This window comes from Musca domestica, unplaced genomic scaffold, assembly GCF_030504385.1.
Source record: "Musca domestica strain aabys unplaced genomic scaffold, Musca_domestica.polishedcontigs.V.1.1 12, whole genome shotgun sequence".
NCBI classification, from domain to species: Eukaryota; Metazoa; Arthropoda; class Insecta; order Diptera; family Muscidae; genus Musca; species Musca domestica.
In genome coordinates, this window is record NW_026712155.1 from 1,281,346 (window position 1) to 1,305,189 (window position 23,844).

Genomic DNA, 23,844 nt, shown 5'->3' on the forward strand with positions numbered 1-23,844 from the left:
AGAACATCCAATTTCTCTTAGCCACAGCTGCATCTCTTGGCAGACATCAGCTGATGACAAAGTCACACATCAATCGAGAGGCGTTCCACTGCAAACCGAAGTCAATTAAGTTCGCCAACAACACCTGTGCTCACCAATGCTCCGGCCTGCATTGCAGTGCCGGTGGAGAAAAAAGAGCGCGTGCGCAGCATCTTCACAAGCACAGCTCTCTTCGGTTCGGCTTGGTTCGATTATGTGCACACACATATCATCCGACTGCTCTCGCCCGATACGTATGGTTGGCTAATGCGCTCCACACCACACAACACCACACAACCATGACACACGGCATGCCATGACTGTTTGTCGGCCTGCTGATGGGTTCGTTTTGGAGGTTTTGTGCTGGAGTTTAACACAATTACTGCACAGTTCCGTCATAAGTCTCCATTAGAGCGGTTCGTCGGCGCGGCTGGCAACATAACTCGTAGAAGTACCCGGTCGCTACACAAAGCCAATATTTGCTTATCTTAAAGAAATAAACAAATGCGGTTAGTTTCGAAAAAGTGTTTAAGAAAGTCTAAGAAAACCTCTCATCCTCTGTGTCGCGGAAGAGTACTCGACCGGATTAGCGCCTGCAGATGTGTACTTGTGCCTCTAATTGAAACGAAAATGAATTGCAAATTGAGGCAGGCCCATCGGCAGATCGGTAAAAAATCAATCTGAAAATAGACATCGACAAAAAGAGAGCAACAGTTGATCGAACTTAATTCCTTGAGTGTACGGATGTTGCTGTCGTTGTGTTGAAAACTAAAAAAGAAAGAAAAGAAAAAGAAAACAAAACAAAGGCAAAACAAAACAAAAACAAAACAAATTGAGTAGAGCGAAAGAAATCACAATTGCCGAACCAAGTGACAAGGTAATTTATTGATAGCCAGCAATTGTTATTATTACATATGAGAGTGGGGGCGGGAAGGGGCCGCTTAAGTGGCCTACGCTTTGCCAAAACGGCCGGAGGGGTGAATGCGTAATAAGAAATCTTTGCTGGCCACAAACGCTGCTCTGCCAACCCAGCAACACTTGATGCTGCCAATGTGGCTCACGGGTGTTATGTGTCAACAACACCAACAACAATGTCTCCTCTTGGTGTTCCTAGCATCTATGCCTCCTCCACACTTGGTATTCCAAGGGGCGGGTTATTTTTTTCTTTGACGAAAGTGAGAGTTTTGATTTTGTCCATGTATTGATGTGTTTCATTTTCGTTATGATTGATGGCAGCAGCACTGATGGCTGGTGTTATTATCCCAGCGCTGCCATCTACAAAACTATGGTGCGGGGGGTGAGATAAGTTTTGCACAAAAAAACCAAAATTTATTATTGGTGACATTGACAGCGTACGGATAAAGTACCAATTAAAATCTAAGGCACGTATAATCTATTACAAAATCCTCAAGAAATTGCGGCAGCATTAACAGCCATCGAAGCCTCTAATAGCTGCACACCATCCATACAAACGTGCAGACGAATGAACGAACGAACGCAGATACGGGCAGCTTGGCAAAGGCAGGCGACCGAACGTCCAAGACAGCATAGTGGCCTTTAAGTACCTCCATTAGTTTTTGTACAAGTGCAGTGTTGAGCAATCGCTTCATTGTTGCTGTCCGTCCATTCTTAAAGACTTTGCACACACACACACACACACACACGCAAATACATACATACATGCGACACAACCTAGGCCTGAAGAGTCGCATTGGCAGGTTTTAATATGCGTGTCACGCAGTCGTGTATCAAGTTCAAACTTCGGTGCACTGTCAACAAGAAATGCAGCAGTGCGCTCCCGTACTTATCATCCCATCCATTAAACCAAAATGGTATCAAAGCCCAGACGGACGCGGACGAGCCGTGAGTGGCAGATGTGTTGACGATACTTAACGACATTGGAGATGTACATAGTTGTTGCTGCTGCCACTGTGGCTGGACTGGGTTGAGGCTGAGGCTGAGATGGAATGGGATGACACATTTTTGTAAAAATATCCTCTTTCTCGAGCTGGGACTAATGCTTTGATTTGTAGCCGTCGTAGCTGGGCACAGAAAACTAGTGTTGAAGTATTAAAATTAACAACGAGCGGGCGCTGATGCAAATTAAGATATTAATCATAAACGACAAAAAGGCGATTCGGGTATGAAGGGATATTCATTCGGATGCAAATCCAAAAGATTCGAGTAGCAACTTGTGTCGAGACATCTGGAAATTATCCAGAAGTATAGACAGGCATAGACTATAGATGGGTACGGTAAGTTCTCAATGAGAATAACTCAGTAACTTCGACAGACAGAACATTCTCTTCCAAGTGCAAATATAGCAAACAGTTTTCGAAAGGACTTCAGTGAAAAGAAAACAGCTGTTTCGCAAATTCAAGACGTCACACTTAAAAATTGTTGAGGAAATCGAATTAATAGTTATTTGATGGTGTCATACAATATTGAAAGCCTCTCATTAGACAAATATTCAAAAATAATGACTCAAATTTTAAAGTGACAAACAAACATCTAATAATTCTGACTGGCATAATTTGAAGGAAACTCTCAGTAGCTGCATTGCCAAAGTTTCTCTCTTCACTCGTTCTCGCTGAATTAGGCAAATTATTGAGTTATAGTACCTTATATTGACCAAATAGTTTAACAACAAACGGTGTATAGAAGTTCATTTTCGTCAAACGCAGTTCAGGGATTTTTTTTGCATAAACTACGTATTGGGGTATAAGGGGAGGACCAACAGGGTCTGGAATTGCCAAAATTCTTCTGTCCCCATCGTTTCTGCCTTGAGTTTAGATTAAGTAAAGAGTTCATAAATTTCTCATTTGGCTGCAGTTGGGCCATAAATTAATGCATAAATTAATAATTGGAGGTATTCCATTTTAATTCATGGCCATTTGTATGTACATATGTAAATGCAGACTAAACAAACTTGGCGATGATATATTCCAATTAGCACCCATCCGTTACCTCAACTAATCCAGCAGAAAAATCTCCATTACTGACTCAATAGGGAGGTGTTGGTGTGGCACCCTTTTATAAACCACACACAAACACAAACTCATACAGACATTTAAGAATTGGATAGGCACTCACAAACACACACACACATACACACACACCCATTCACAGCCATAATCCAGATTGGATAGTTCAATTTAACAAAATGGTAACACAACTAATCTACGATCTTTGATCGGCTTCGTCAACATCAAACACAAAACCAACAGAAAACAAAAAAAATCTGGAAATAAAACGCTCTTTCATGTCGCTGTGGCATCGCGCAAATGTCAGAAAGCAAAAACTCTGCATACTTGAAGCCATGTATGGATCCAAAGATAACAATAAAAGTGCTTTCGGTTCAAGTCGAACGAACTTACAGCTACATAGCCGCACTGCAGTGCAGCAATTCTAACAGGTCGTCCAGCACTTGAAAGGCACGCGCGCTCTCTCTCTCTCTCTCTCTATCTTTCTTCGCCTCTGGTCTGAGATGTCCGGCGAACTTTTCGCAAACATTGGCAACGGAAAAATTAATTAAACGGCACATGTGTGTGCCCCAGCCAGCACACCGGAATGAGAGGAGAGCCGAGACCCACAGTAACCGAATTGCAGCCATGGTCACCAGCATCAGCCATCATCATTTTTGCCTCGACAACTTGAAAGCTATTATCGCATTGGCTGAGCAGCATACATGCGCTCGCTTATGAAAATAAAATGGTTAAAAGAATGTGGCTGGAAAACCTACCCGTTTTCCAACCCTCCCAGCCGGCTAATTCATATAGAAAATATTTGTATATGCTCAAGAGACTGGCCTCATATACTAACAGACATGTTTGTGTGTATGTGAGTGTGTGTGGTTCACCATTTCCTTGGTTGGACAGACTCCATAACGAATTGACGAACTTTTAACTTGAGATTCTAAACTTTACAAATGACCTGGCCAATCGGTCCAATTTGTGCATAAGAATACCACTGGAACAGAAAAGCGCTAGGCTTTATCGTTTTATCCACGAAGGGATAAAAAAAGTAGCAGCCAAATTGTTGGTAAAAATCCTTTAAGTAGAGCCAACTCAGCCATGAGGGAACTTTCTATAGAATGCATTACAAGCACAGAGAGGAAGTAGTGCAGTTACAGACATCCTGAGTTATTAAGAGTAGGAATGTTTCATATTGGACCTGGACCAAAGAGAGAGAGTACATACATATTTCAACAAAATACTCAAAGCCCTTCCGCTGCTGGGCTGGATGCAAACTCAAACACATATCCTCCATTAACGTGCCCGCTATTCAAATAAACCCAATTGCCGTCTGCTCTCCTGGGAAATTGTGTAGATCGTCGATCGTTGATGGTGACTGGAGTATGTGAATGTCCCTGTCGGTTGCTGAAAACTCTTCAAAGATTTTTACTTCATTTAATTTTTATGTGCCGTTTTGTCGTCGTTGTTTTTCTTATTCTTGTTGTTGTTGGGTTTTCATACAGAAACGACAGGCGAAAATTACTTATTGTCTGAACATGGAATCGTTCGGCCGTTGTTGCTGTTGGTGTTATTGTTATTGTTGTTGTTGCTGTTGTTCTTTGGTGATTTTCTTTTTAATTTTTTGTAGTTTGCTGTCGCCGTTGTTGGTGTTACTGCTGCTGCTGCTTTCTTTCTTTCTCCCTCTCTATCTGTCTCTCTCTCTCTTCGTCAATACGCCATAGACTTGGGGAACATGCTTCAAATGTCGACTAATTAGTATACGTGTTTTGTTACAGTTATCATCTGCAGCTTTGAGCAACAGCTGTAGTTGCAGTAAAAGCAGCAGCAGCAACAACAACAACCATAAACCCGACCAAGGACCGTAATATGCGGTCTTGTCAGCTGTATTTGTATGCACTGGCGGCGGTATTGGTCTGAGACAAAACACTTCCAACAGCAGTAGTGGCAGCAGCCGAACCGCAGAACAAACAAACAGACACAGTCAAGAACTGGGAACAACGAAAAGCAATCCAATCGCTTAGCCATTATTATGTTATGCCATTTGTCTATTGGATTTGCCAGCTAATGCGGAAATTGTTTCCTATGTGTCGCTAGAGTCAGAGCAAAAGCACGAGTGTATTCCCAGACACAAACAGATGCAACTTCACTGGCGGGTTCTAATTAATAAAATAATTGCTTTTATTTACTTTGCTCCTCTTTGAATTGAATTGAACTGGTCATAGCCTGACTGAGGGTAGAAACCGTTCGTGTCTAAAGTCTTTTGTTTTGGTTCTGTTATTAGTCGACTCGGGTTAGGCTAATTTGTTAGCGACATTTTTTCCGATTGCACATTTATCGTTATCAGAAGAGCATTTGCTGAAAAAAATGATGCGATCGAAATGTGGATGTCTGATAGTTTTTCCATGATGGATGAATCTGGCCCCTTTGTGAGGAGGATATTATAGCTTGGTTTCAGTCTAAAATTATGGGCCCGCATCTAGACCAAAATTAATGTTCAAGAGCTGCACTAGGTGTGTCCGTAATAATAGTTCTACAATATTTTCCGATTATTATGGAAATAGCCTAATAAAGTTTGAAACTCACAGAAGAGGTAATGTCAGGCATTTAGGGATAATTTGGGCTTATTTTGCATTAACCGTCTCAGTGTTGTCGCTTTCCTAGACGGATTATTTGCAGACTGTCCTCTCATCTACAACAAATCTTTACAAATTCTACGACGAAGAATGCTTTCAGCTGTGTCTCGCAACTAACATGCAAAGCATGAATTGTGTGGGAGGAAGCTTCCACTTCCACACAATCATAACAATAAATTAGTGTGTGTGTGTGTGTGACCCAATTTCACAAGCGGCAGCATCATCTTTTGTTCTGAATGAATTGTATTCCAAAACAACGAATAGTCCAAATAGTTTATGGCTTGATTTATGAAAACCATTTAAAAACACTTGGGATTAGCTTTTCTACTCTCGTGAAAACAAAGCGAACTATCGAAGAGGAGTGAATAACGATTGGCAGAGCATTAATCAAAGGCAGGCGACACCTACTTTTTCAATTAGAAAGAAATACAAAAAAAAAAACACAACATCTGTTCCGAGTGATGCCTACTAGCTGATTCAGCAATTTTTTAACACATTCCCATGATGAACATAAATTTAACCCTCACATGACCGACACGAGTAATTGCCCTAAACGATCCTATGCAAATTAACTAAGATGCTGTTATTTTAGCATTTCTTGGGTCTTGGGTCTGTTAGAGTAGGCCATTACAATATTCCAATACGAAACTTGAAACAATTTCGGTGAATAGTATCGCACAATCATTAAAATACCGAATATGGGGAAGTACCGTTATATGCGGACTATACGAAGAAATAGACCTGCATAGGCAATTTTCTTTTGCGGGTTGTAGTACCAATTGGCAACATCAAATACGAAATTTGAAACAATTCCAGTGAATACTGTAGCTAAAATCATCAAAATACCGAATATATGGAGGTACCGTTATGGGGGACCTATACGAAGACATAGTCATTGACAACTTTCGGTTACAGGATGTAGTACCCATTATGAACTATAATTACGAAATATGAAACAATTCCGGTGAATGATGTAGCTAAAATCATCAAAATACCGAATATGGGGAAAGACCGTTGGGGGCTATATAAAGACCTGAACCTGGATAGACATAGGTCAAACACACATTTGAGTAACATGTTATCAACCTTCTTCAATTCGTTGAAAGGCTAGAGGGACGGACGGATATCGACATAGAATCCATATATTTGTGGGGTCTAAAATTTATATTTCGAGGTGTTACAAACGGAATCACAAACTCAGCACGATGGTGGAGGGTATAACAAGAAAAGGGTAAAGACATTTCATTGGAAAACGGAACGGTTTTAAAGTTGTACCTTACCGCTTCTACATAGAATAAGTCCCGTTTACTTTTTGGATTTGTTCCAATTACATTTTGTAGCGAATCAAACCAAAAAGTATTCAGATTTACCCGGCGCACATTCGGGGGTTAATTAATTAAAGGTTGGTTTATAAAAAACGGCCTAACAATAATAATAACAACAAACATAACTTTTACTTTATGTTTTTCGTTGTTTTTTTTTTTTTCTTTTTGCAGATGTTTATATTTTCTAAGTGGATCTACAGTTGTGTGATAGTCGAAGGGACGGTGTAGATTGCCAGCTAGCCAAAGGGCATGTGTAACATTTCATTTGACTACCAAATCAAAAAAAAAAGTGCGCGAACGCCAATGTAACCAAAAGGCTGATTAATGATTATTAAAAATTAAAAAAACAAATTCAAGAAACAAAACAAAAACAGAACGGCAGCAGTGGCCGAACAAAGTGAAAGAATTAAAAAATAAAACAAAAAGTTTAAAAGTGCAATAAAAAATAGTGAGCAATCGTTTTTCGTTTTTTTTTTTCTTATTTTAAATGAGCAAAAAAACATAAACGCCAAAGATTTCGGTGTAAAGTAAACAACAGCAACAACAACGCTCACAAACCGATCGAATGAAAGGAGTTAATGATACGTTTTTTATGAGTTATGGTGAAATAATTTTGTGCGGCGGCTTTTCAGTAGACTGCGATGGCGGTGGCGATAAGAGTGTATTTGTAGTTGTTGCTGTTGGCAGTAATGAGTGTAAATGAGTGCGTGTGTGTAACTGTGCTATTCAACAATAACATTTAGAGTAATTAAAATGAAAACATTTCGTTGCTTTCTTCATGCAACTCCTAAAAAGTCGATTCGTTACAAAAAGAACAACGACAACAGCAATAAAACTCACATAAAATAGCTGAACTGTAAGATATACCGAAAATAGCAATTGGCCCCAGCAAAAAACAAATCACAGAGAGAAATTGCATTCCACACAGAGCTACAGCTACAGCTACAGCTCAGCACCACATCAGCGTCTATAGATCACCAATTATGATGGCATTTTCACGTTCAGTGTCAATTATTTAAAGTTTACTACTGCCGCTGGTATCTGGAAAACAAGCCAAGCTTCCATCCATCCATCCATCCATCTAGCCATCTATCCATTCAAGTATCGGATGTTGCATCAAACACAACACAACCCAACACCACAGCAAGAGTTCAGTTCATCTCAACGGTAGCCATCATCGTTTCATCCAATATTGTCTGACTGGCTGGCTGACTAACTGACAAGGCCAACAGCTTAGAAAAGCAAACACAACCGCAAAGGAATTGCCACTGCAACAGTGGCAACGAGGGTGGCAGCAGCCGCCACAACGCTTCATCATCTTCATCTGCTGTTTCATTTTCATTTTCTTCTGCACTGCATTTGGTGGCATCCATGACTTAATGAGATTGCCGACTTTCGTGCTCGAAGTACAACGGCGACATCAACGGCAACAACAGTGGCAACAAATTGGTAAGTCAACAACACAAAAAGAAAAAAATAACGAAATTTTTGAACTTCCTTGTTTTGATGTTGGCACATGAGTGTATGTGTGTGTGTGTGTGTGCGTATGTTTCGAAGATGGCTTTGTCTCTAACTCTTGCCTACTGCCTATGAAATTTGTTCAATTTTACGAAAAATGCCAACATTACCCAAAGCCATCAAGCAGAATAATTACAAAGAGACACGTAACATTTCAATGCTAGACTTCTTCTTCTTTGACGCAAACACTCCGACATACAAACATTCACACACACACACATACACGTTAGGGTCTTGTGTGATATGACATAAGTCTGGATACAATTAGCCATTCCCCTCCTCCTCTTCCTCTTGCTCCAGTGCTTGTATGCTGTTGGAAACCAAGAAAAACGCCGATACCTCAGAAACCCCTCAACCTGGATATGCAGGCTGCCGGGTACCTCTTGGATATCAGCTGAACATAATCTGTGGCAGCAATGCATTCATTAAATGCATTTCATCATCATTTCTTTGGCTGTTTAGCGAGCGAGCGAACACAAGACGCCTTTGTTTACATTCCGCAAAACTAAATAAACGAAACAATCACCACCAGCACCGCTACCACGACCATCAACACCGACACCATTATCGTCATTAACATCATAACCAACTGTTGCTGCCGCCACCGCCCCAGCTTTTCGGTGACGTGTGCCGGCATGCGTTGAAGATGGCTTCCCCACCGCCACCACTGCCGCCGCCGACGTCGTCATTAAGCAAGCGTAAAAAGAGAACACCGCCAGCTGGGATGGCGTGACGCACTTGTTAATTTTAATTGGTAGTTGATTATATTCCAATTGCGGCACTTATATTCCGTCATTAACACGATCATTAGGTGAGAGGCTCCCCACATCGACTTTTTGTTCGAATTTCAGAATGACAAGGAACAAATGAAAGCTGTTATTTCTGGGAATAGTGTTGCAGTATTTCGTTACGGTTAGGAAGGAGCAGTGGTCGTGCGGGGCTTACCCTGAAAGTTTAGCAGTGGTGATTCCTGCATAGAATATATGTGTCCACTTGGTGTTGAAATAAGAAATGTTATAAAACCTAAAAATAGGCGCTACACATTCCACTTTCTCACATCCCTTGCTTAGATCTGGTTGGTTCTTACCCTGAGAGGTAGTATTCGAATTTGTACAAGTTTTACATGTGGTTACATATCTATCACGGCCATATCGGTCCACTGTTTCTGAACCTCATATTTGAATCACACTAAGGCCAGGTGCGAAAATGAACGATATCCCTATTTTGGGCTCACTCTCTTTGGTACCTCTCACACCAAAGTTAATTTCTTTGGACAAATAATAAGTCACATAAATAGTGAACAGATTCAGTCCACGGGTCGTACTATTTGTATCAATCTTAGGCATGGTTCGAAAATGGGACTTCCCAAGAAACAATCACAATTTGGAAAAGAATCCTTAGATTTGATAAAATGGAATTCGCCTCATTCAGATAAAATTCTAACAAGTGACCATATTGAAAAAAAATTGTAGCAACGGAAGTAGACTTGTACAAGACGAGGGCTACTATCCTGTTTAGATCCGGTGCGAAGGTAGTCGATAGTTGATACACATCGACCTCTGACGCAGATGACCCCCGGGGTTATATGGCATGGAAGTAAGGGGTCAAAATTCTTCTAATTGTATCTGTATGGATTTGAGAAGAACAAAACTTCATGGTAAAATATTCGAAAATGATATTTTAAAACCATATTCATGTATACGACCAAGGTCTGAGGGTAAACAGAAAAGAATTTTCGATACTCGATGTTCCAAGAATTCCCAAAACAATGAACCAGTACATATTTCCAAAATTTTGGATTTAGTGTGTTGATGTGACAGCAAATAATGAAATACTACTCATATGCTATTTTATTGAATTGGAAACCTCAAAATTAATAATATTAATAATAATTTTTTATGCAGTTCTCAATGCCGATAACGAAAGACCGACCACCTTCCGACATATTAATGGGTTTCGCTTTTTCATAGTCATATATAGCAGTCACGCTATATGTAAAACTTACTGTTCTCAGAACTCCCAATCCATTCAGATCATGTCAGGGACTTCTAAAACACAGATACATGTGCATATGCTACAACACCCTATGCCAATCCAATTTAAATATCGCCAAAAAAATAAATAAAACAACAACAAGAACTTGTCGACCCACTTATTTGCGAATGACAGCTTCAGATAGGTCGTCAAATTTAGGCCAAATTGTATTGCGACTTGGCTTGGCTTGGCTGCGCAACATCGCATCGCATCGCAATGCTTTCATCCAGAGAGCAAACGCTTCATAAATGTTTTAAATGACAAAACAAGCGCATTTTATTGCCGATTTATTTGCCCGAACATGCTTTTTTGGCATGAATAAAGCGAACCACTGCTGTCTGGATAATTTATTTTTATTCATACGTTTTTTACGCATGCGTGACTTATTTGTGTCACTTTAAGCTCAAGCCGAATTATGCAATTCTCAGCGCAAAGCGTTGAGCAGAAATCCACAAACACTGGAGCGCACACACACACACACACGAACAACACGACGACATTGGTGCGCGAGTAAGTGTCACTTTTAAAGCAATTACTTGATTGTCTGGCTGCCTAGCTGCCAGGCTGCCTACCGACGACCTGCTTGCATTCGAACGAGAATCGTGAGTTGAAAATTTGCTGGTCGTGGAAAATAAAAGCTATGCAGTTGTTATCACTTATATAATAATAAAGGTCTATAATGACACACGCATGCTCACACACATACGCACACTGCTAAGGCACATAGTTGTTTCTTCAGGCCATGTTAACGTTGGCCGCTGTGTGATCGGATCGTAATTGTTCTGATGAAACGTTTAGAGCGGTGTTAATTGACAATCTCTGGCGGAAATCTAAGCAAGTTTCAACATTAAGTGGCACTTGGTGCGACTGAAAGAAAGTGAATGACTGACTTTTGTCTACATTAGCCCCGCTGACGCCCTGCTTTGTGTGCCAATGTTTCATAACCTCGATTCCACAAACTACTGCTGCTGGCAATGGCCCTTTCTTGGGGTTTAATGTTGTTGTGAGATTCAATTTTAAAACTCGGAAACAGGGGCGATGAGACACATAATCCAAACAACAAAAGAAACCAAAAAAAGTTTTCCGTTTTGTTGGCTCTTAAATGCAGATGTTATCAGGTCAAGTGTTAAAGTGAACGTACAGAAGACATAAAATATGAAGTAATAAAAGCTTGGCTCGCTGACGGGGAATAGCTTCAAGATTATTTATGTGCGAGTGTGAGAGCTAGTTTAGATTTAATGTAACCGAAATGTAAAGCAACTCCAGATTGATGGGCTCCACTGGAGCTACTTTTTTGGCTTACGAGAGTAAGTTTCTCGGGGGTGAGAAATAGAGAATTTATGTTTGTGTCTTAAGTCTTTTGTTTCGCGTTTGTTCGATGGCTACATTTTCGCAGTTTATGTACTATTTAAGCTACGATTTAGACTATATGTTTGACTGTGGCCAAGTTATATGTAATTTTATTTTATTTTTTTTTCTAATTTTTATATCGGGCAGGTTAATTTCCAAACCACACTTTGCGGTTATGCAAAGTTTGCACTAATTCGGATGCTCACTTTCACAAAGAAAATGTATATGTATGCAAATATAGGAAGTAATTATACATACCGGAAGGAGTAGTGCGATATGGCCCATTGTCGAACCCGATCTAAGTTTTACAAATTTCATTTTGCCATATTTAACAAATAGTTTTGAAGAGAATCGGTAAATCATTACACGTAGAGGAGGGAATAGCGGCTTACTATTGTCAATTTTCTCAGCAGAATGGGTTCGGTGAAAATATTCCTAAGAACTCTATTTTTTATGATTTTTCAAAATATTGACTATTGGTGTAAATTCGCACTTACACGTTCCTCTTATCATGGACTTCGAATGCATTTCTTGCTTGCTTCATATTGTTTTTCCCTTTCCAACCCTCTCCCCTCTCTACTCCTCTGTGTAATAGTTTTCTTCCAATAAGAAGCGATTAACTTTTGCACCTACATACGTGTATGTATGTGTGGATCGAGATAACTACTGATTTGCATTAAAAGTCGACTTCTTAATTGATTGTCGATTTCCCCCATCACACCAGCGAACAACACTTGATTCACCACGCATTTTACACCCTACAAAGTTGCCGAGCGGACAGATCTGCTGTTGCCACAATGAAAGTTACGGTGAAGACGTGTAGCCATCGTTGAAAGCCAATAACGTTTGCTTAGAAAGCATATTTCACATATCGGCGTTATCGAACAAATAAGGAACCACAGCAGCGGGGTAGCTCGATGGCTCCATAAATGGAAAATGTCCGCATCTAAAAGCGTTTTTGATAAGCTGGAGAAACCAAGCACATTAACGCGTGGTCGATCAATAGAAAACGCTCATCATTCTATTAACAACAAGTCGCACTCGAAGCACATCCCCATCCATTCATGGAAGCAACGGTCATGGCTGTTATGGTCATCCATTGTTGGCATCGATTATATCCATCACATCGATTGATGATGACTGATCCATGTGCATGACCATTCACACACCACGCACGCACACACCCTCGTATAGAGACTGTATGTGAGCACGAGTACCTTCGTTTTCTAAGTGAATTCCGACATGGCACCGTTTTCTGTGGTTAATGGCTATGGGAAAAAGTTACTTCCAGCTCCCCCAATATCTAATTGACGTTTAACACGTTAACGATTTATTGATTTATTTGTTTGATTTGGGAAAATGGACATAAGTACAAATGATGTTGTAAGATACTAGATATATGATTTTGGTAAGTTCGTGTCAGAGCAAGCAGGACAATAAATACTGTTTTCATTGAAGATATTTTATTAAAATTAATTTCTTAGAAAAGGAGTAGGGTTTGTTTAGACAACTCAAGGATAATTGGTTTGTGTTTACACAGTAGAAAAATTAGACGGAAAATATTAGAATTGTTTTCAAATCATCTCAAAGCCAAACCGATATTTTATACCTTCTTTTAACGCCCATTCATATGATACCCGTCTTTTCTTTTCATAGCTTCATTTAGTGCTACTTTAGAATACCCTTAGTCTGTACAATTTTTAATGATGGCCATTAGCGGGTCAGGGCTACAAAACCGAGTAGAGGGGAGTACTAAGAATCTGAATCATCAATGAAAGAACAACCTGCTACTGACACAAATAAATCAGCGCCGTTGCGAAGAAACCAACAAGCGTCAAAGAGGCAGACGGATGAATGAACGGGTAGACCGACAAGATGTGTTTATTTACCACACAGAATGAATGTGAATGAGCAATAGCACAGAGAGCGAGGGGGAAGAATGATCGGACGCTGTACGTTGAGTTTATTACAGTCTCAAGATGTGAATGTTCGCTACAAAACAATTATGCCAGCGGTTAAGTTGTAATTACATGTTTTGGCCAAAACAAACAGCCGCCTTTGGCCAACAGCCCACAACAACGGTAATAGGGAAAACCGCAAAGCCCGGTAACCCTATCAACCGTTGGTGTAGACGGCAGCTAGCACATACAACATTGAGATATTCAATTAGGTTTAGACTATTTTTCGAATAGAGCCGTCTTGAATTTGTTGATCTTTGATACATTGGACCACAGTTCCGTACCTGAGTGTTGAACGGCGACTCTAGGAGAGTTCCAAGTTTGTAACACCACACACTTTAAAAATACATGGTGTAAGAATGTCACTCCGTCCGTCCGACAAAAAAACAACATTTACATTTACAAAAATGTGACATATACATTTTGGATCAGATCGTAAGGAAATTGTATGCATGATAAGAAGGATCTTCAAGGAAGGGTTACTATTGTTTAGGGCTCCGAATCGAAAAAAAACATCGGTGGAAACTATTTTTCAAGTACTCGCCTGCCAAAATTGATATATCTATTAAATTGTGATGGCGTTCGAGGTTGGCTGTATTCAATCGTTCTGGTTCCTTCAAAAATACACAAATTGTTAAAGTCATATCTTCCATAAAAGGTGAAACATATCGAAAATATCGACATTTAGATTAATTATAACTCTCCTAAAACCCGTGGTTTGAATATTACAAAAGTGTAGGTCCATTTTTCCAGGTACAAATGGTAAACATTTTTAAAATGAATAGAGCAACCTATTTTCTTGGCATTTCGCTTATCGTATTATTGGTATCTGGTTTAGGTCGCAAAAAACCTAACGAAGGATCAACATGGCTTTAATAAAATGCAAAACGTTGTCACGTTCCTCTCAATATTTTCGTCAGTACTCGACGTCATGTAAAAAATAACTTATGCGAGTTTGCAGTTTTTGCCTGAGGTTGTACTTCCCTTACTGCCTTATTCAATTGCTAATTGTATTCTTCGCAGCTCAGTCAACTCGATTAAAAACTGATTCTGATCGATTCCTTAATATTCTATTTTCAGTCTCCCTTTTGTTTAAGACATTTTCATGAAATTAAGTAAATCGAACCAGCCTTTCAATCCACTTAAATCCCCCCCAGAACATAATTCAAAATAGGAAACTTTAAAAACCAATCTCTCCAAACATATACCTACACAAACACACACACTCTCATACAATTGAAAGTTAAATCAGAATGTGTGTTAAAATCTATCGAGATCTTTTCCGCATATTCAAAATATTATATTTCAATTTTTTCTTTAAAATTTCCAAACAAGCGTTTTTATTTTTCATAACTCGCACTTTTTGTAAACCTTTTCACCGATGCTGTGGCTGCTGCTGCTCTTACTGTTGCTGCAAATGAAGTTATTTAAAAATATCACAACGCAGACACATTTGAATGATTGATTACTCTTTGGGAATATGAATAGATGTTTGTCGGTTATCTTCGGCTTAAGATAAATTGATCGCTCAGTCATTAGGGGTGGAGAAGTTGCTGGGAAGAGAAACTATCATGTTCACATGTACATACTTACACATACATATGTGATGGGAATAATTTAGCCGTTGAAACAAACCCGAAATGGCCAACAAAAGATAGCGAAAGCTGTCCTTGAAAACGAAAGTCAAAGGAATAGACAAAGTTTCACTTTCGTTGCCAGTACTGCGTATGGGGAGTAACGAATTTTTAAGGTGTACGTGACAATGCACAGTATGTTTCCGAAACACTTGGATCGGCCCAATATTTCCGAATAATAATATAATAAAATAATTTCCAAAGAAATTTCGGACACTCTCCCGCTCTCTCTTTCGATTGCTACTTAAAAATGCCTCACAATAACAAAGGAACAAGTTTGTAAAGGGGGTAAAAGAAATTCGGAATCACAATTGACCTTAGCAAATAATATTTTCATTTTTTATACCTCTAAATTACGATTTCCCACGAATTTCCCATTACTTTTCGAAATGTTGGGATTACACCTTCTGGCAGATGGAAGGGGAGCGGGAGGCCCCTCCCCTTTGCGGTAGGCCGTGTTGTGAATCAAAAGTGAAAAGTTACAATTATGGCAACACCATTCCATGTTGCAGATGCTGCACCAACGTAATTTGCTGTGTGCATGTGGACAGTGGAGCTGCCTCCGACTACAACAAGTGCATCAGGTACTGAACCGTGGCGCACAGATTTGGAGTACATCTGCGGAAACATCTTCAGTCTGTGCCAAACAAGGATGGAAGAAGCAATTTATTAATCGCAGACCCAACTGCACGAGAAGCGACTTGATTGTGGCCGTCATTAAATTGCCGTTGATAAACGTTTCCACAGTGGCAGGTTGCAGACGAAACGAATCTGTGCATTGAGCGCCAGTTGGTGGCACCACAAAACAACAAATATCTGAACAATGGAGCCAATAATAAGCGTGCTCACGCAATAGTCTCGTGCTCAATTTGAAAAATGCAACTTACGCTTGTGCAGACAAGTGGCGCAGGGAAGTAAAAACGCGGAGGGGGGTTTGGTGCCCCCTTTAATATGGTTACTATTAAGACTTTTTTGTACTTTTCCGAGGGTTTTTTTAACCTATTACCTGTGAGTCCCCCACGACATTTCGGCATACGCCTCTGAACGAACGGAACAACTTTCGAAATTCCCTGTTAATGTTTTGATATCTTTTGTCGTTTCAGATTCACACACGCTTGGAAGATGAGGAAGCATCGCTATAGTCGACAATGGCTAGTCAGTCAGGGTGAAGATGACAGTGTCAAGGGTCGAAGAGGTGTCCTGCACCAAAATGCCAGACCTGCACCTTCGCCTGCTCAACTGGACATCCTTGAGGTAGTTCATGTCACGGGACGAAGCAAATGTGAACGTCAGGGGTATACCACGCGCACTGCGAGAAGTCACCTCCGGTTGTCGGAAAGATCAGGAGATCGTTTTTACCAAATACTAGAAGTATTATTAGCTATAGTATTAGTCAATTTTCTAGCGTGTAGGCTAACAGACTTCCCAATGGCCGTGGCCGCGTTTGGTTATGGGGCCCCAGCAGCCAGTTTCCCGAGTCACAATTTGCAAGGCAATTTCGGGGGGAGCCATCAACCATATACGGACTCGGACGAAATTGAAGATCCCTATTATCGCCAGGCGCACAGCATTGGCGGATCCGCATTCGGATATAACGGACTGCAGCTGCAACACAACCTGGACGACAATTTGCTGAGAAGTCAAAACTTTAAGATCAGTCCCAAGCCATGTTCGGTGGGCCGCATAGAGGGCACCTGTATGTTTGTGTGGGAGTGTATAAAATCAGAGGGTCGCCATGTGGGCATGTGTGTGGACTCGTTCATGTTTGGTTCATGTTGCGCCCACAATTACACGGACAACATTGTACTGCCCAATACGTTTTCGTACACCCGACCGACTAAGCCCATCGGCATGGGAAGCATGAATCACAGGCCCAGGCCGCCACAGCATCCCCACAAGCCGAGCATAATGTACGAAGCGAACTGCAAACAGAAAATCACATTCAATGCTAATTTGTATTTTATTTCAGAGGTATGACAACCATCGAGAGGCCCCACGGAGCTGGAACGTTAGTCATACGTCCCTCTGGTCCTCATCATCAGGGGCCACTGGTGAGGCCGCAACAGTCGAAACCTTCATACAGCACAGCCACAGGACTGGTCACATCAACCACAACGGATAACCCCACTTTGATTTGGACTTCGAGTGCGGGACAGGGGGATTTACAATCATCGGCCAGTATATCTTCGGCCACCACAAGTAAGTTCTCTTCTTACGTCCTATCTAGCAGTGATGACATTCATTTGAGACCTATTTTCTTTACCCCAGTTAACCACCAGCAACATTGGCACTTGACAACCGAACCGAACTTTATAACCAAGCCTAGACCTCCTGCATGGGATAAGCCGGGAACGTTCAGACCCAAACCTCCGAAGCCCAGTAAAAAGCCCATAATGCCCTCCCAAACAGATTGGCACACCACCCAATCCCAAGTGGCTTACATATCGCCCTCCTATGGTTCATATTCCACCAGGAAACCAACAACAACAACAATTTCTCCCACATTGTCATCAACCACCACATGGAAGACGAATGCAACAAGCACAACAACTACATCAACAACAGCTTTAACACCGTCATCATCAACAACAACGACGTCGTCTACATCAACAACAACAACAACAATGAACAAAACGAAGCCCCAGGTAACATTGTCTTCTTTATTATATCCTTTCCGCACCCTCCCCCCCACTTGTCCTCGTAGCTCACTATGCTGAAGTAGAGGCAGAAATGGCAAAAAGTCCTACGACGCTGTAATAAGCCAGACCCGACCCGCCATTCGCGTCCATCATAATGAATCTGCTGCCCAGAGCGACATTTTATTGTTTGAAAATACCTGATGAAAGATTGGCTTAACTTGGGAGTGGCATTGGCCAGATGACCGCGCATTGCGTCGATGAGCAAATAGAACCCCGATCTTTGTTCTGTCAGTAAACATTACATCTTCACATTTCCATGTCTGCCGCCTGGCTGGGCATTGCGATACCCCTGGAGCGCCAATGCCCTTGATTTAAATTGATGAAGATCAAGTAGAAATGCGCTCACATATATGGGGCTATCCACACGGAATGTGATAAAATATTTATTCTTGATCCTTGGTCGAGTAAAGGTTAGGTAGGTCTCCTTTGGTCCAAAAGTCCAAAGGCACTGCTTAATATAGGAAAAATGCAAGCAGCAACAAACACTAATGCACTATTGAGGAAGAGTGGGCTCAGTGGACCAAAATAGTGCTTCAATCGGTTCTAACTTGTAACGTACCAACGCCGAGATCACATTCTGACTCATTTATATTTATACACTCCACCATACGATGAGAGTGTTAGTTAAATTTGACATTTGAGATCAGTAAAAATCCAAAGTCTATTAAGATCTAGATAGCTTGAGATTTGGCAGAAAAGTTTGTACTCTGTGTAGGATGATTGGTATTGGGAATGGACTTTATTGGTCCACGTCACACCGATTTTATTTATCCTATTTAGCATCTCAAAATTGGCTTAGTTTTAGTAGAAAAGCTCCCAGCAAATTGCGAGGTAGTTCGTCACGAAGTTTAACCTGGTGACTAATCGACATCTTTGGATACGAATAATTTATGGAGAATAAACCATAAGTGGAGCATTGGAAAACTTGATGATATTTTTCTGTATTGTAAATGGGTTTTTTATCAATTTCCGAAAAATATCAACGAATTACCCATTCCAGGGAACGACTCATATGTATATTGTTGGGCGGGGAATGGCGAAATGAAAAATTGATTCTTTGCATGGCCAAGCACATTTGCAAACAGTGCAATTGTTGGGCGGGAGTCATTAGACTGCATCATTATGTCCAAATAACATCAACACTGATGTCCAATTCTTAGTCCCCTCCTTGTTTTCATTTCGTTTTGAACATTTTTTCTTTTTTTGCATTTTCTATCTCTCCCGGGGCAGTTTGTGGGACAAAACAGCAGACCGACAACAGTGCCAGCATCTAGTTTCACCTATGCCAAACCAACCTCAAGTAGTTCGGCAGCAACGACGACGGCGGTAACAACACCCATCAGCACGTCATCCCCGAGGCCTCCGTCATCATCATCAACAGCAACCACAACAACAGCATTCAATACCAAGAAACCGGCGACGACAACGATGACGACGGCAACAACAGCAGGTGTTTTACCCACCAAAACAACAACACAAAGACCAACGTCATCTTCCCGACCGTATACCACGACCAGCTCAACTTCGCCCTCATCAGCGTTGCATACATTGCCCGCCACCAATATTAGCGCCATTGAATCAAACGAAATTGCTGATAACTCCGTTGATGGCGGCGACGTCATAAAAACCGTTTCAGCAGCACGCAGTGGTAAGTCCAATTGGTCACTCACTGTTCCCTAATGTACCGGCAATTTTCGATAAACGACCATCTCTGTTTGATTTAGAATGTGGAGTGCCTGTGTTGACGCGGCCGGAAACGCGTATTGTTGGCGGTAAGAGTGCTGCCTTTGGTCGATGGCCTTGGCAGGTGTCGGTGCGTCGCACCTCTTTCTTTGGGTTTTCAAGTACGCACCGGTGTGGCGGTGCTCTCATCAATGAAAACTGGATTGCCACGGCTGGCCATTGTGTCGACGAGTAAGTACATTTTCTGGTCAATAGATATTCGCCTTATGTCTGAGCCGAATCGAATCGAGTCGAATCAAATGAAAACAGAAAATAAAAGTCATTGTCGGGTGATTAGTAATAAAAGTTTGTGTGTGTTCGTTTGTGGCGCTTTGTACTTTCAGCCTATTGATCTCGCAGATTCGAATACGGGTGGGCGAATATGACTTTGCACACGTGCAGGAGCAATTGCCCTACATTGAGAGGGGCGTGTCGAAGAAGATTGTCCATCCGCAGTATAACTTTTTCACATATGAGTACGACTTGGCCTTGGTGAAAATGGAACAGCCATTGGAGTTTGCCCCACATGTCAGTCCCATCTGCTTGCCCGAAACCGATAGCCTTCTGATCGGTATGAATGCCACCGTAACGGGGTGGGGTCGATTGAGTGAAGGCGGTACATTGCCATCAGTTCTTCAGGAGGTAAATGTCATTGTTTGAACGAAGTGGAAAACAAGTTCAGTAGCTAATAATTATCCCCATTTGAATGCCGTTCCTTTTTTTGTTTTGTTTTGATTCTGCATTTATAGGTCTCAGTGCCCATTGTTAGCAATGACAATTGCAAGAGTATGTTCCTTAGGGCGGGTCGCCAGGAATTCATACCGGAGATTTTCTTGTGTGCGGGTTATGAGAACGGCGGACAAGACTCTTGCCAAGGTGACTCCGGCGGCCCATTGCAGGTGAGTTCAAAAGAAACTATTCCAAATTTTGTACTTCATCATTTAAACATCGTCGTTTCAGGTGAAATCGCAAAATGGCCATTACTTCCTAGCCGGCATCATTTCGTGGGGCATTGGTTGTGCTGAGGCAAACTTACCCGGTGTCTGTACAAGGATTTCGAAATTCGTGCCTTGGATAATGGAGAATGTGACGTGATTGGCCAAAAAGCTGCCAAACTCTAAGCCAGCTTAGTGCGCTTCGCCTTCCACGCTGGTTGCACCAATGTAAATACTCGATGTTCGATAAATTTGTTAATTATTTGTTTTTGTAGTTGTAGTTGTACTCTCTTTGAGAGCTTAACTTTGTCCTTATTTTTTATTGTGTATTTTATTTTAATTTATTTTCTAATTTGTGATTTTATTTATTTCCCAATATTTCGTAAGCTGTAGTTAGCTCCAAACACACAATATTTGAGTGTGCGCCTACCCAAAACCATATTGTAAATATATATTTATTATTATAGAAAAAGAGTCATGTCAAATATAAATATTAACACTAAATCTTAGAGGAAGGAAACGTATGAAATTAATTTAATTAAAAAATAAATAAATAAAGAAATATATCGTCTTGCCCAAAGAAAATAAACCATTGGTTGTTATTGCCAAAAAAATGCATTCGATTTGTAGGCACAGATTTATGAAATTGTATGGTGAACATTTTTTTCCCCTAAATTTTTTGGATATTTTAATTGTTGTGTCATTTGATCATATAAACACCGATATTGACCAAATGGACTAGTTTGCCATTATTGAAGAAATAAATGTCAATCCATAAGTTATTATCGATACATATGAAATTGCTCTTTATTTTATTGCGCGGAAAATATAATAGAACTTCCACAAAAACGGATGATCCGCATAATAATTTTACCTCGACAACATTTTAACAGCATTTTGGTGTAGGTCGTAATTCAGCATAAGCAACTTTATATTCTCTATCCTTTTTTAATAAAATTCTCTATTACTTTTGAATGAAGAAAAATTACTTTGGTAATTCTGAAAGAAGGTAGACACAGCTGGAGATTTGTGTTCCCTTAATTTTTACCGATCTGTGTTGCCTTCTTTTTCTATCGATATTGATAATATTTCACTATTGGAATTATGTCCTCCGATCCAACATTTTAATAATTTTTGTGGATCGAAAACTCCTTCTAATAATTTAGATTAACTTAATTTCAAACAAAGCCATTTTGTTCGTTTGCTTTTCAAAACTAGCAATGTCGAAAATTTGTTAATAATTTATTATGAAAATTAGATCTACTTCTCGAAACATGATACTGTTATCAGTCATTAAGTCATTATGCATCTTCTTGTATTTGTCTTTAGGCTACCACCATGAAACGGTCTAAGCTCAGCATGGCAGCAAGGGAAGAAACACATTGAGTATGGACACATTTCTTTCTTTTGCTACGCGGAACAGATAACAACAAGAAAAAGCAAGCATATCGAAAGAATTCACCCTTGGGCGTAGGGAGTAGCGTGAAGTGTAACTTTATTCCAACATTGGAATGGATACATCTTCTTAGCAATTAATTTTTTGCACACAATACAGCCATAACAGCCGGCTCGTGTACATTTGAACTTGTTGCTTCGTTGTTTGCTATCATCTTTAACACCGCATCTGTCTGCTAGAAATTCAACTCGCAGCGTTTGTCGGCATTTTTTCCGTCGTGTTGTTTCGTTCAGATGAAAATTTCACTTTCTCATAACTTGTCAGACAGATTGCGATTCGTGAATTGGAAGTTGATGTGACATTTGACTTCATTCGATCATTAATCATTGAGATTTACAAAAAACCATGGCAATAACAATAGAAAATCGAATGGAATTATGAGATGGACGCACATAGACAGGTAAGAATTTAGCATTCACTTTCGGAATTTATGTACTTCATGCTAAATGTGTGTTCGTTTACTCATTAATTTGTACAAATAATTACTGGATGTTGTGTGTTTACTCAACAATTGAATGTAAAAGACCGAAGTTGAAACAAGAAGTTACCGAATAAATCATTTTGGAAAGGGAAACTTACAGATTGGATTCAAGTTATTTTTATAAATACTTTTTCTGGAAAATTTATTTCATTTATAATTTTTATTAAAACAGTATGGTCTAATTTCTCTTAAAACAAATAGTCATGATAAATTAAAAGCTCGGGTTTTGATTTGGATTATTAATCACATCGTTTGTTTTGCATTTTTAATAATTAGTTTGGTAACACAGGTCCCCTTTAATGCGGGCTGCTATTTTGTGTAAGAGAATATTTTTGGACTTAGGTTCTTCTAAATAAATGTAAAACTGTTATACAATGTCGTTTAACGTTTAAACGACATTGTATGACAGTTTAAACTTTAAACATCGAAATATATTAAGACGACCCACGCGCTAACGTGAGATGATGCTCATGCCAAACCTACAGTCTTTAGCCCACATCAAGGTATATCATTTAGCATTTGTGATCATTTAAAGTGTATGTGCTACGCTTTAGTTCGACATTTGGGTACGTCAACTTTGTATAAAATAAACCGGATTTGGTTAGGATCTAGCCGCCTTACAACGTGTTTGACTGATTTTAGGTATTCTAAAAGCTCCTCACGATATAAGGCATTTTTAAGGTCAACACTTCCTTTTAAATAGAATGGAATGAAACATACATATTATATTTCTTATATTGGAGGGCACAAAACGCTTGGCCTAACCATTTCTACTTCTATATATAAAAACTCGTCGTGTCGTTCGGTCATTTAATTAACTGAAAAATTCGCGTCGGAACATTTTATAAAAATGCATAAATATCGGGAACATAAAAAAACGTGCTACGCTACAAACACTCTAAACTTATAGAAGATCAAGATTTTCAACTATTACTTTTATACTTAGGAAACATTTTTGTTTTTATAGTAATAATGACTTTATTCTGATTTATTCAGTATCAGACCATATATTTTAATAAATAAAAATAAGTACTTGTCAATTAAAAGAAAAACATGTTAATCTTACCTGTTGGATATAGGTACCATACATGTCCACGAGTATTGCA

At 40.0% G+C, this 23,844-nt stretch overlaps 1 protein-coding gene across 3 annotated transcripts; it reads left to right on the forward strand.

Moving 5' to 3' along the window:
- The first annotated feature begins 299 nt into the window (after positions 1 to 299).
- LOC101900798 (serine proteinase stubble) lies at positions 300 to 21,373 on the forward strand. Of its 3 annotated transcripts, none has more exons than XM_011295442.3 (10): positions 300 to 895; positions 7,123 to 8,400; positions 16,549 to 17,355; positions 17,415 to 17,644; positions 17,714 to 18,090; positions 19,375 to 19,792; positions 19,869 to 20,058; positions 20,211 to 20,508; positions 20,616 to 20,765; positions 20,827 to 21,373. In XM_011295442.3, the coding sequence occupies exons 3-10, from the start codon at positions 16,568 to 16,570 to the stop codon at positions 20,959 to 20,961; spliced, it is 2,586 nt and encodes an 861-aa protein (XP_011293744.2). In that variant the 5' UTR covers positions 300 to 895; positions 7,123 to 8,400; positions 16,549 to 16,567; the 3' UTR covers positions 20,962 to 21,373. The 3 variants fall into 3 exon arrangements, with proteins under 3 accessions (XP_011293744.2, XP_058974010.1, XP_019893377.1); XM_059118027.1 differs by having other exon boundaries at positions 300 to 685; XM_020037818.2 differs by lacking the exon at positions 7,123 to 8,400.
- The last annotated feature ends 2,471 nt before the right edge of the window (positions 21,374 to 23,844 follow it).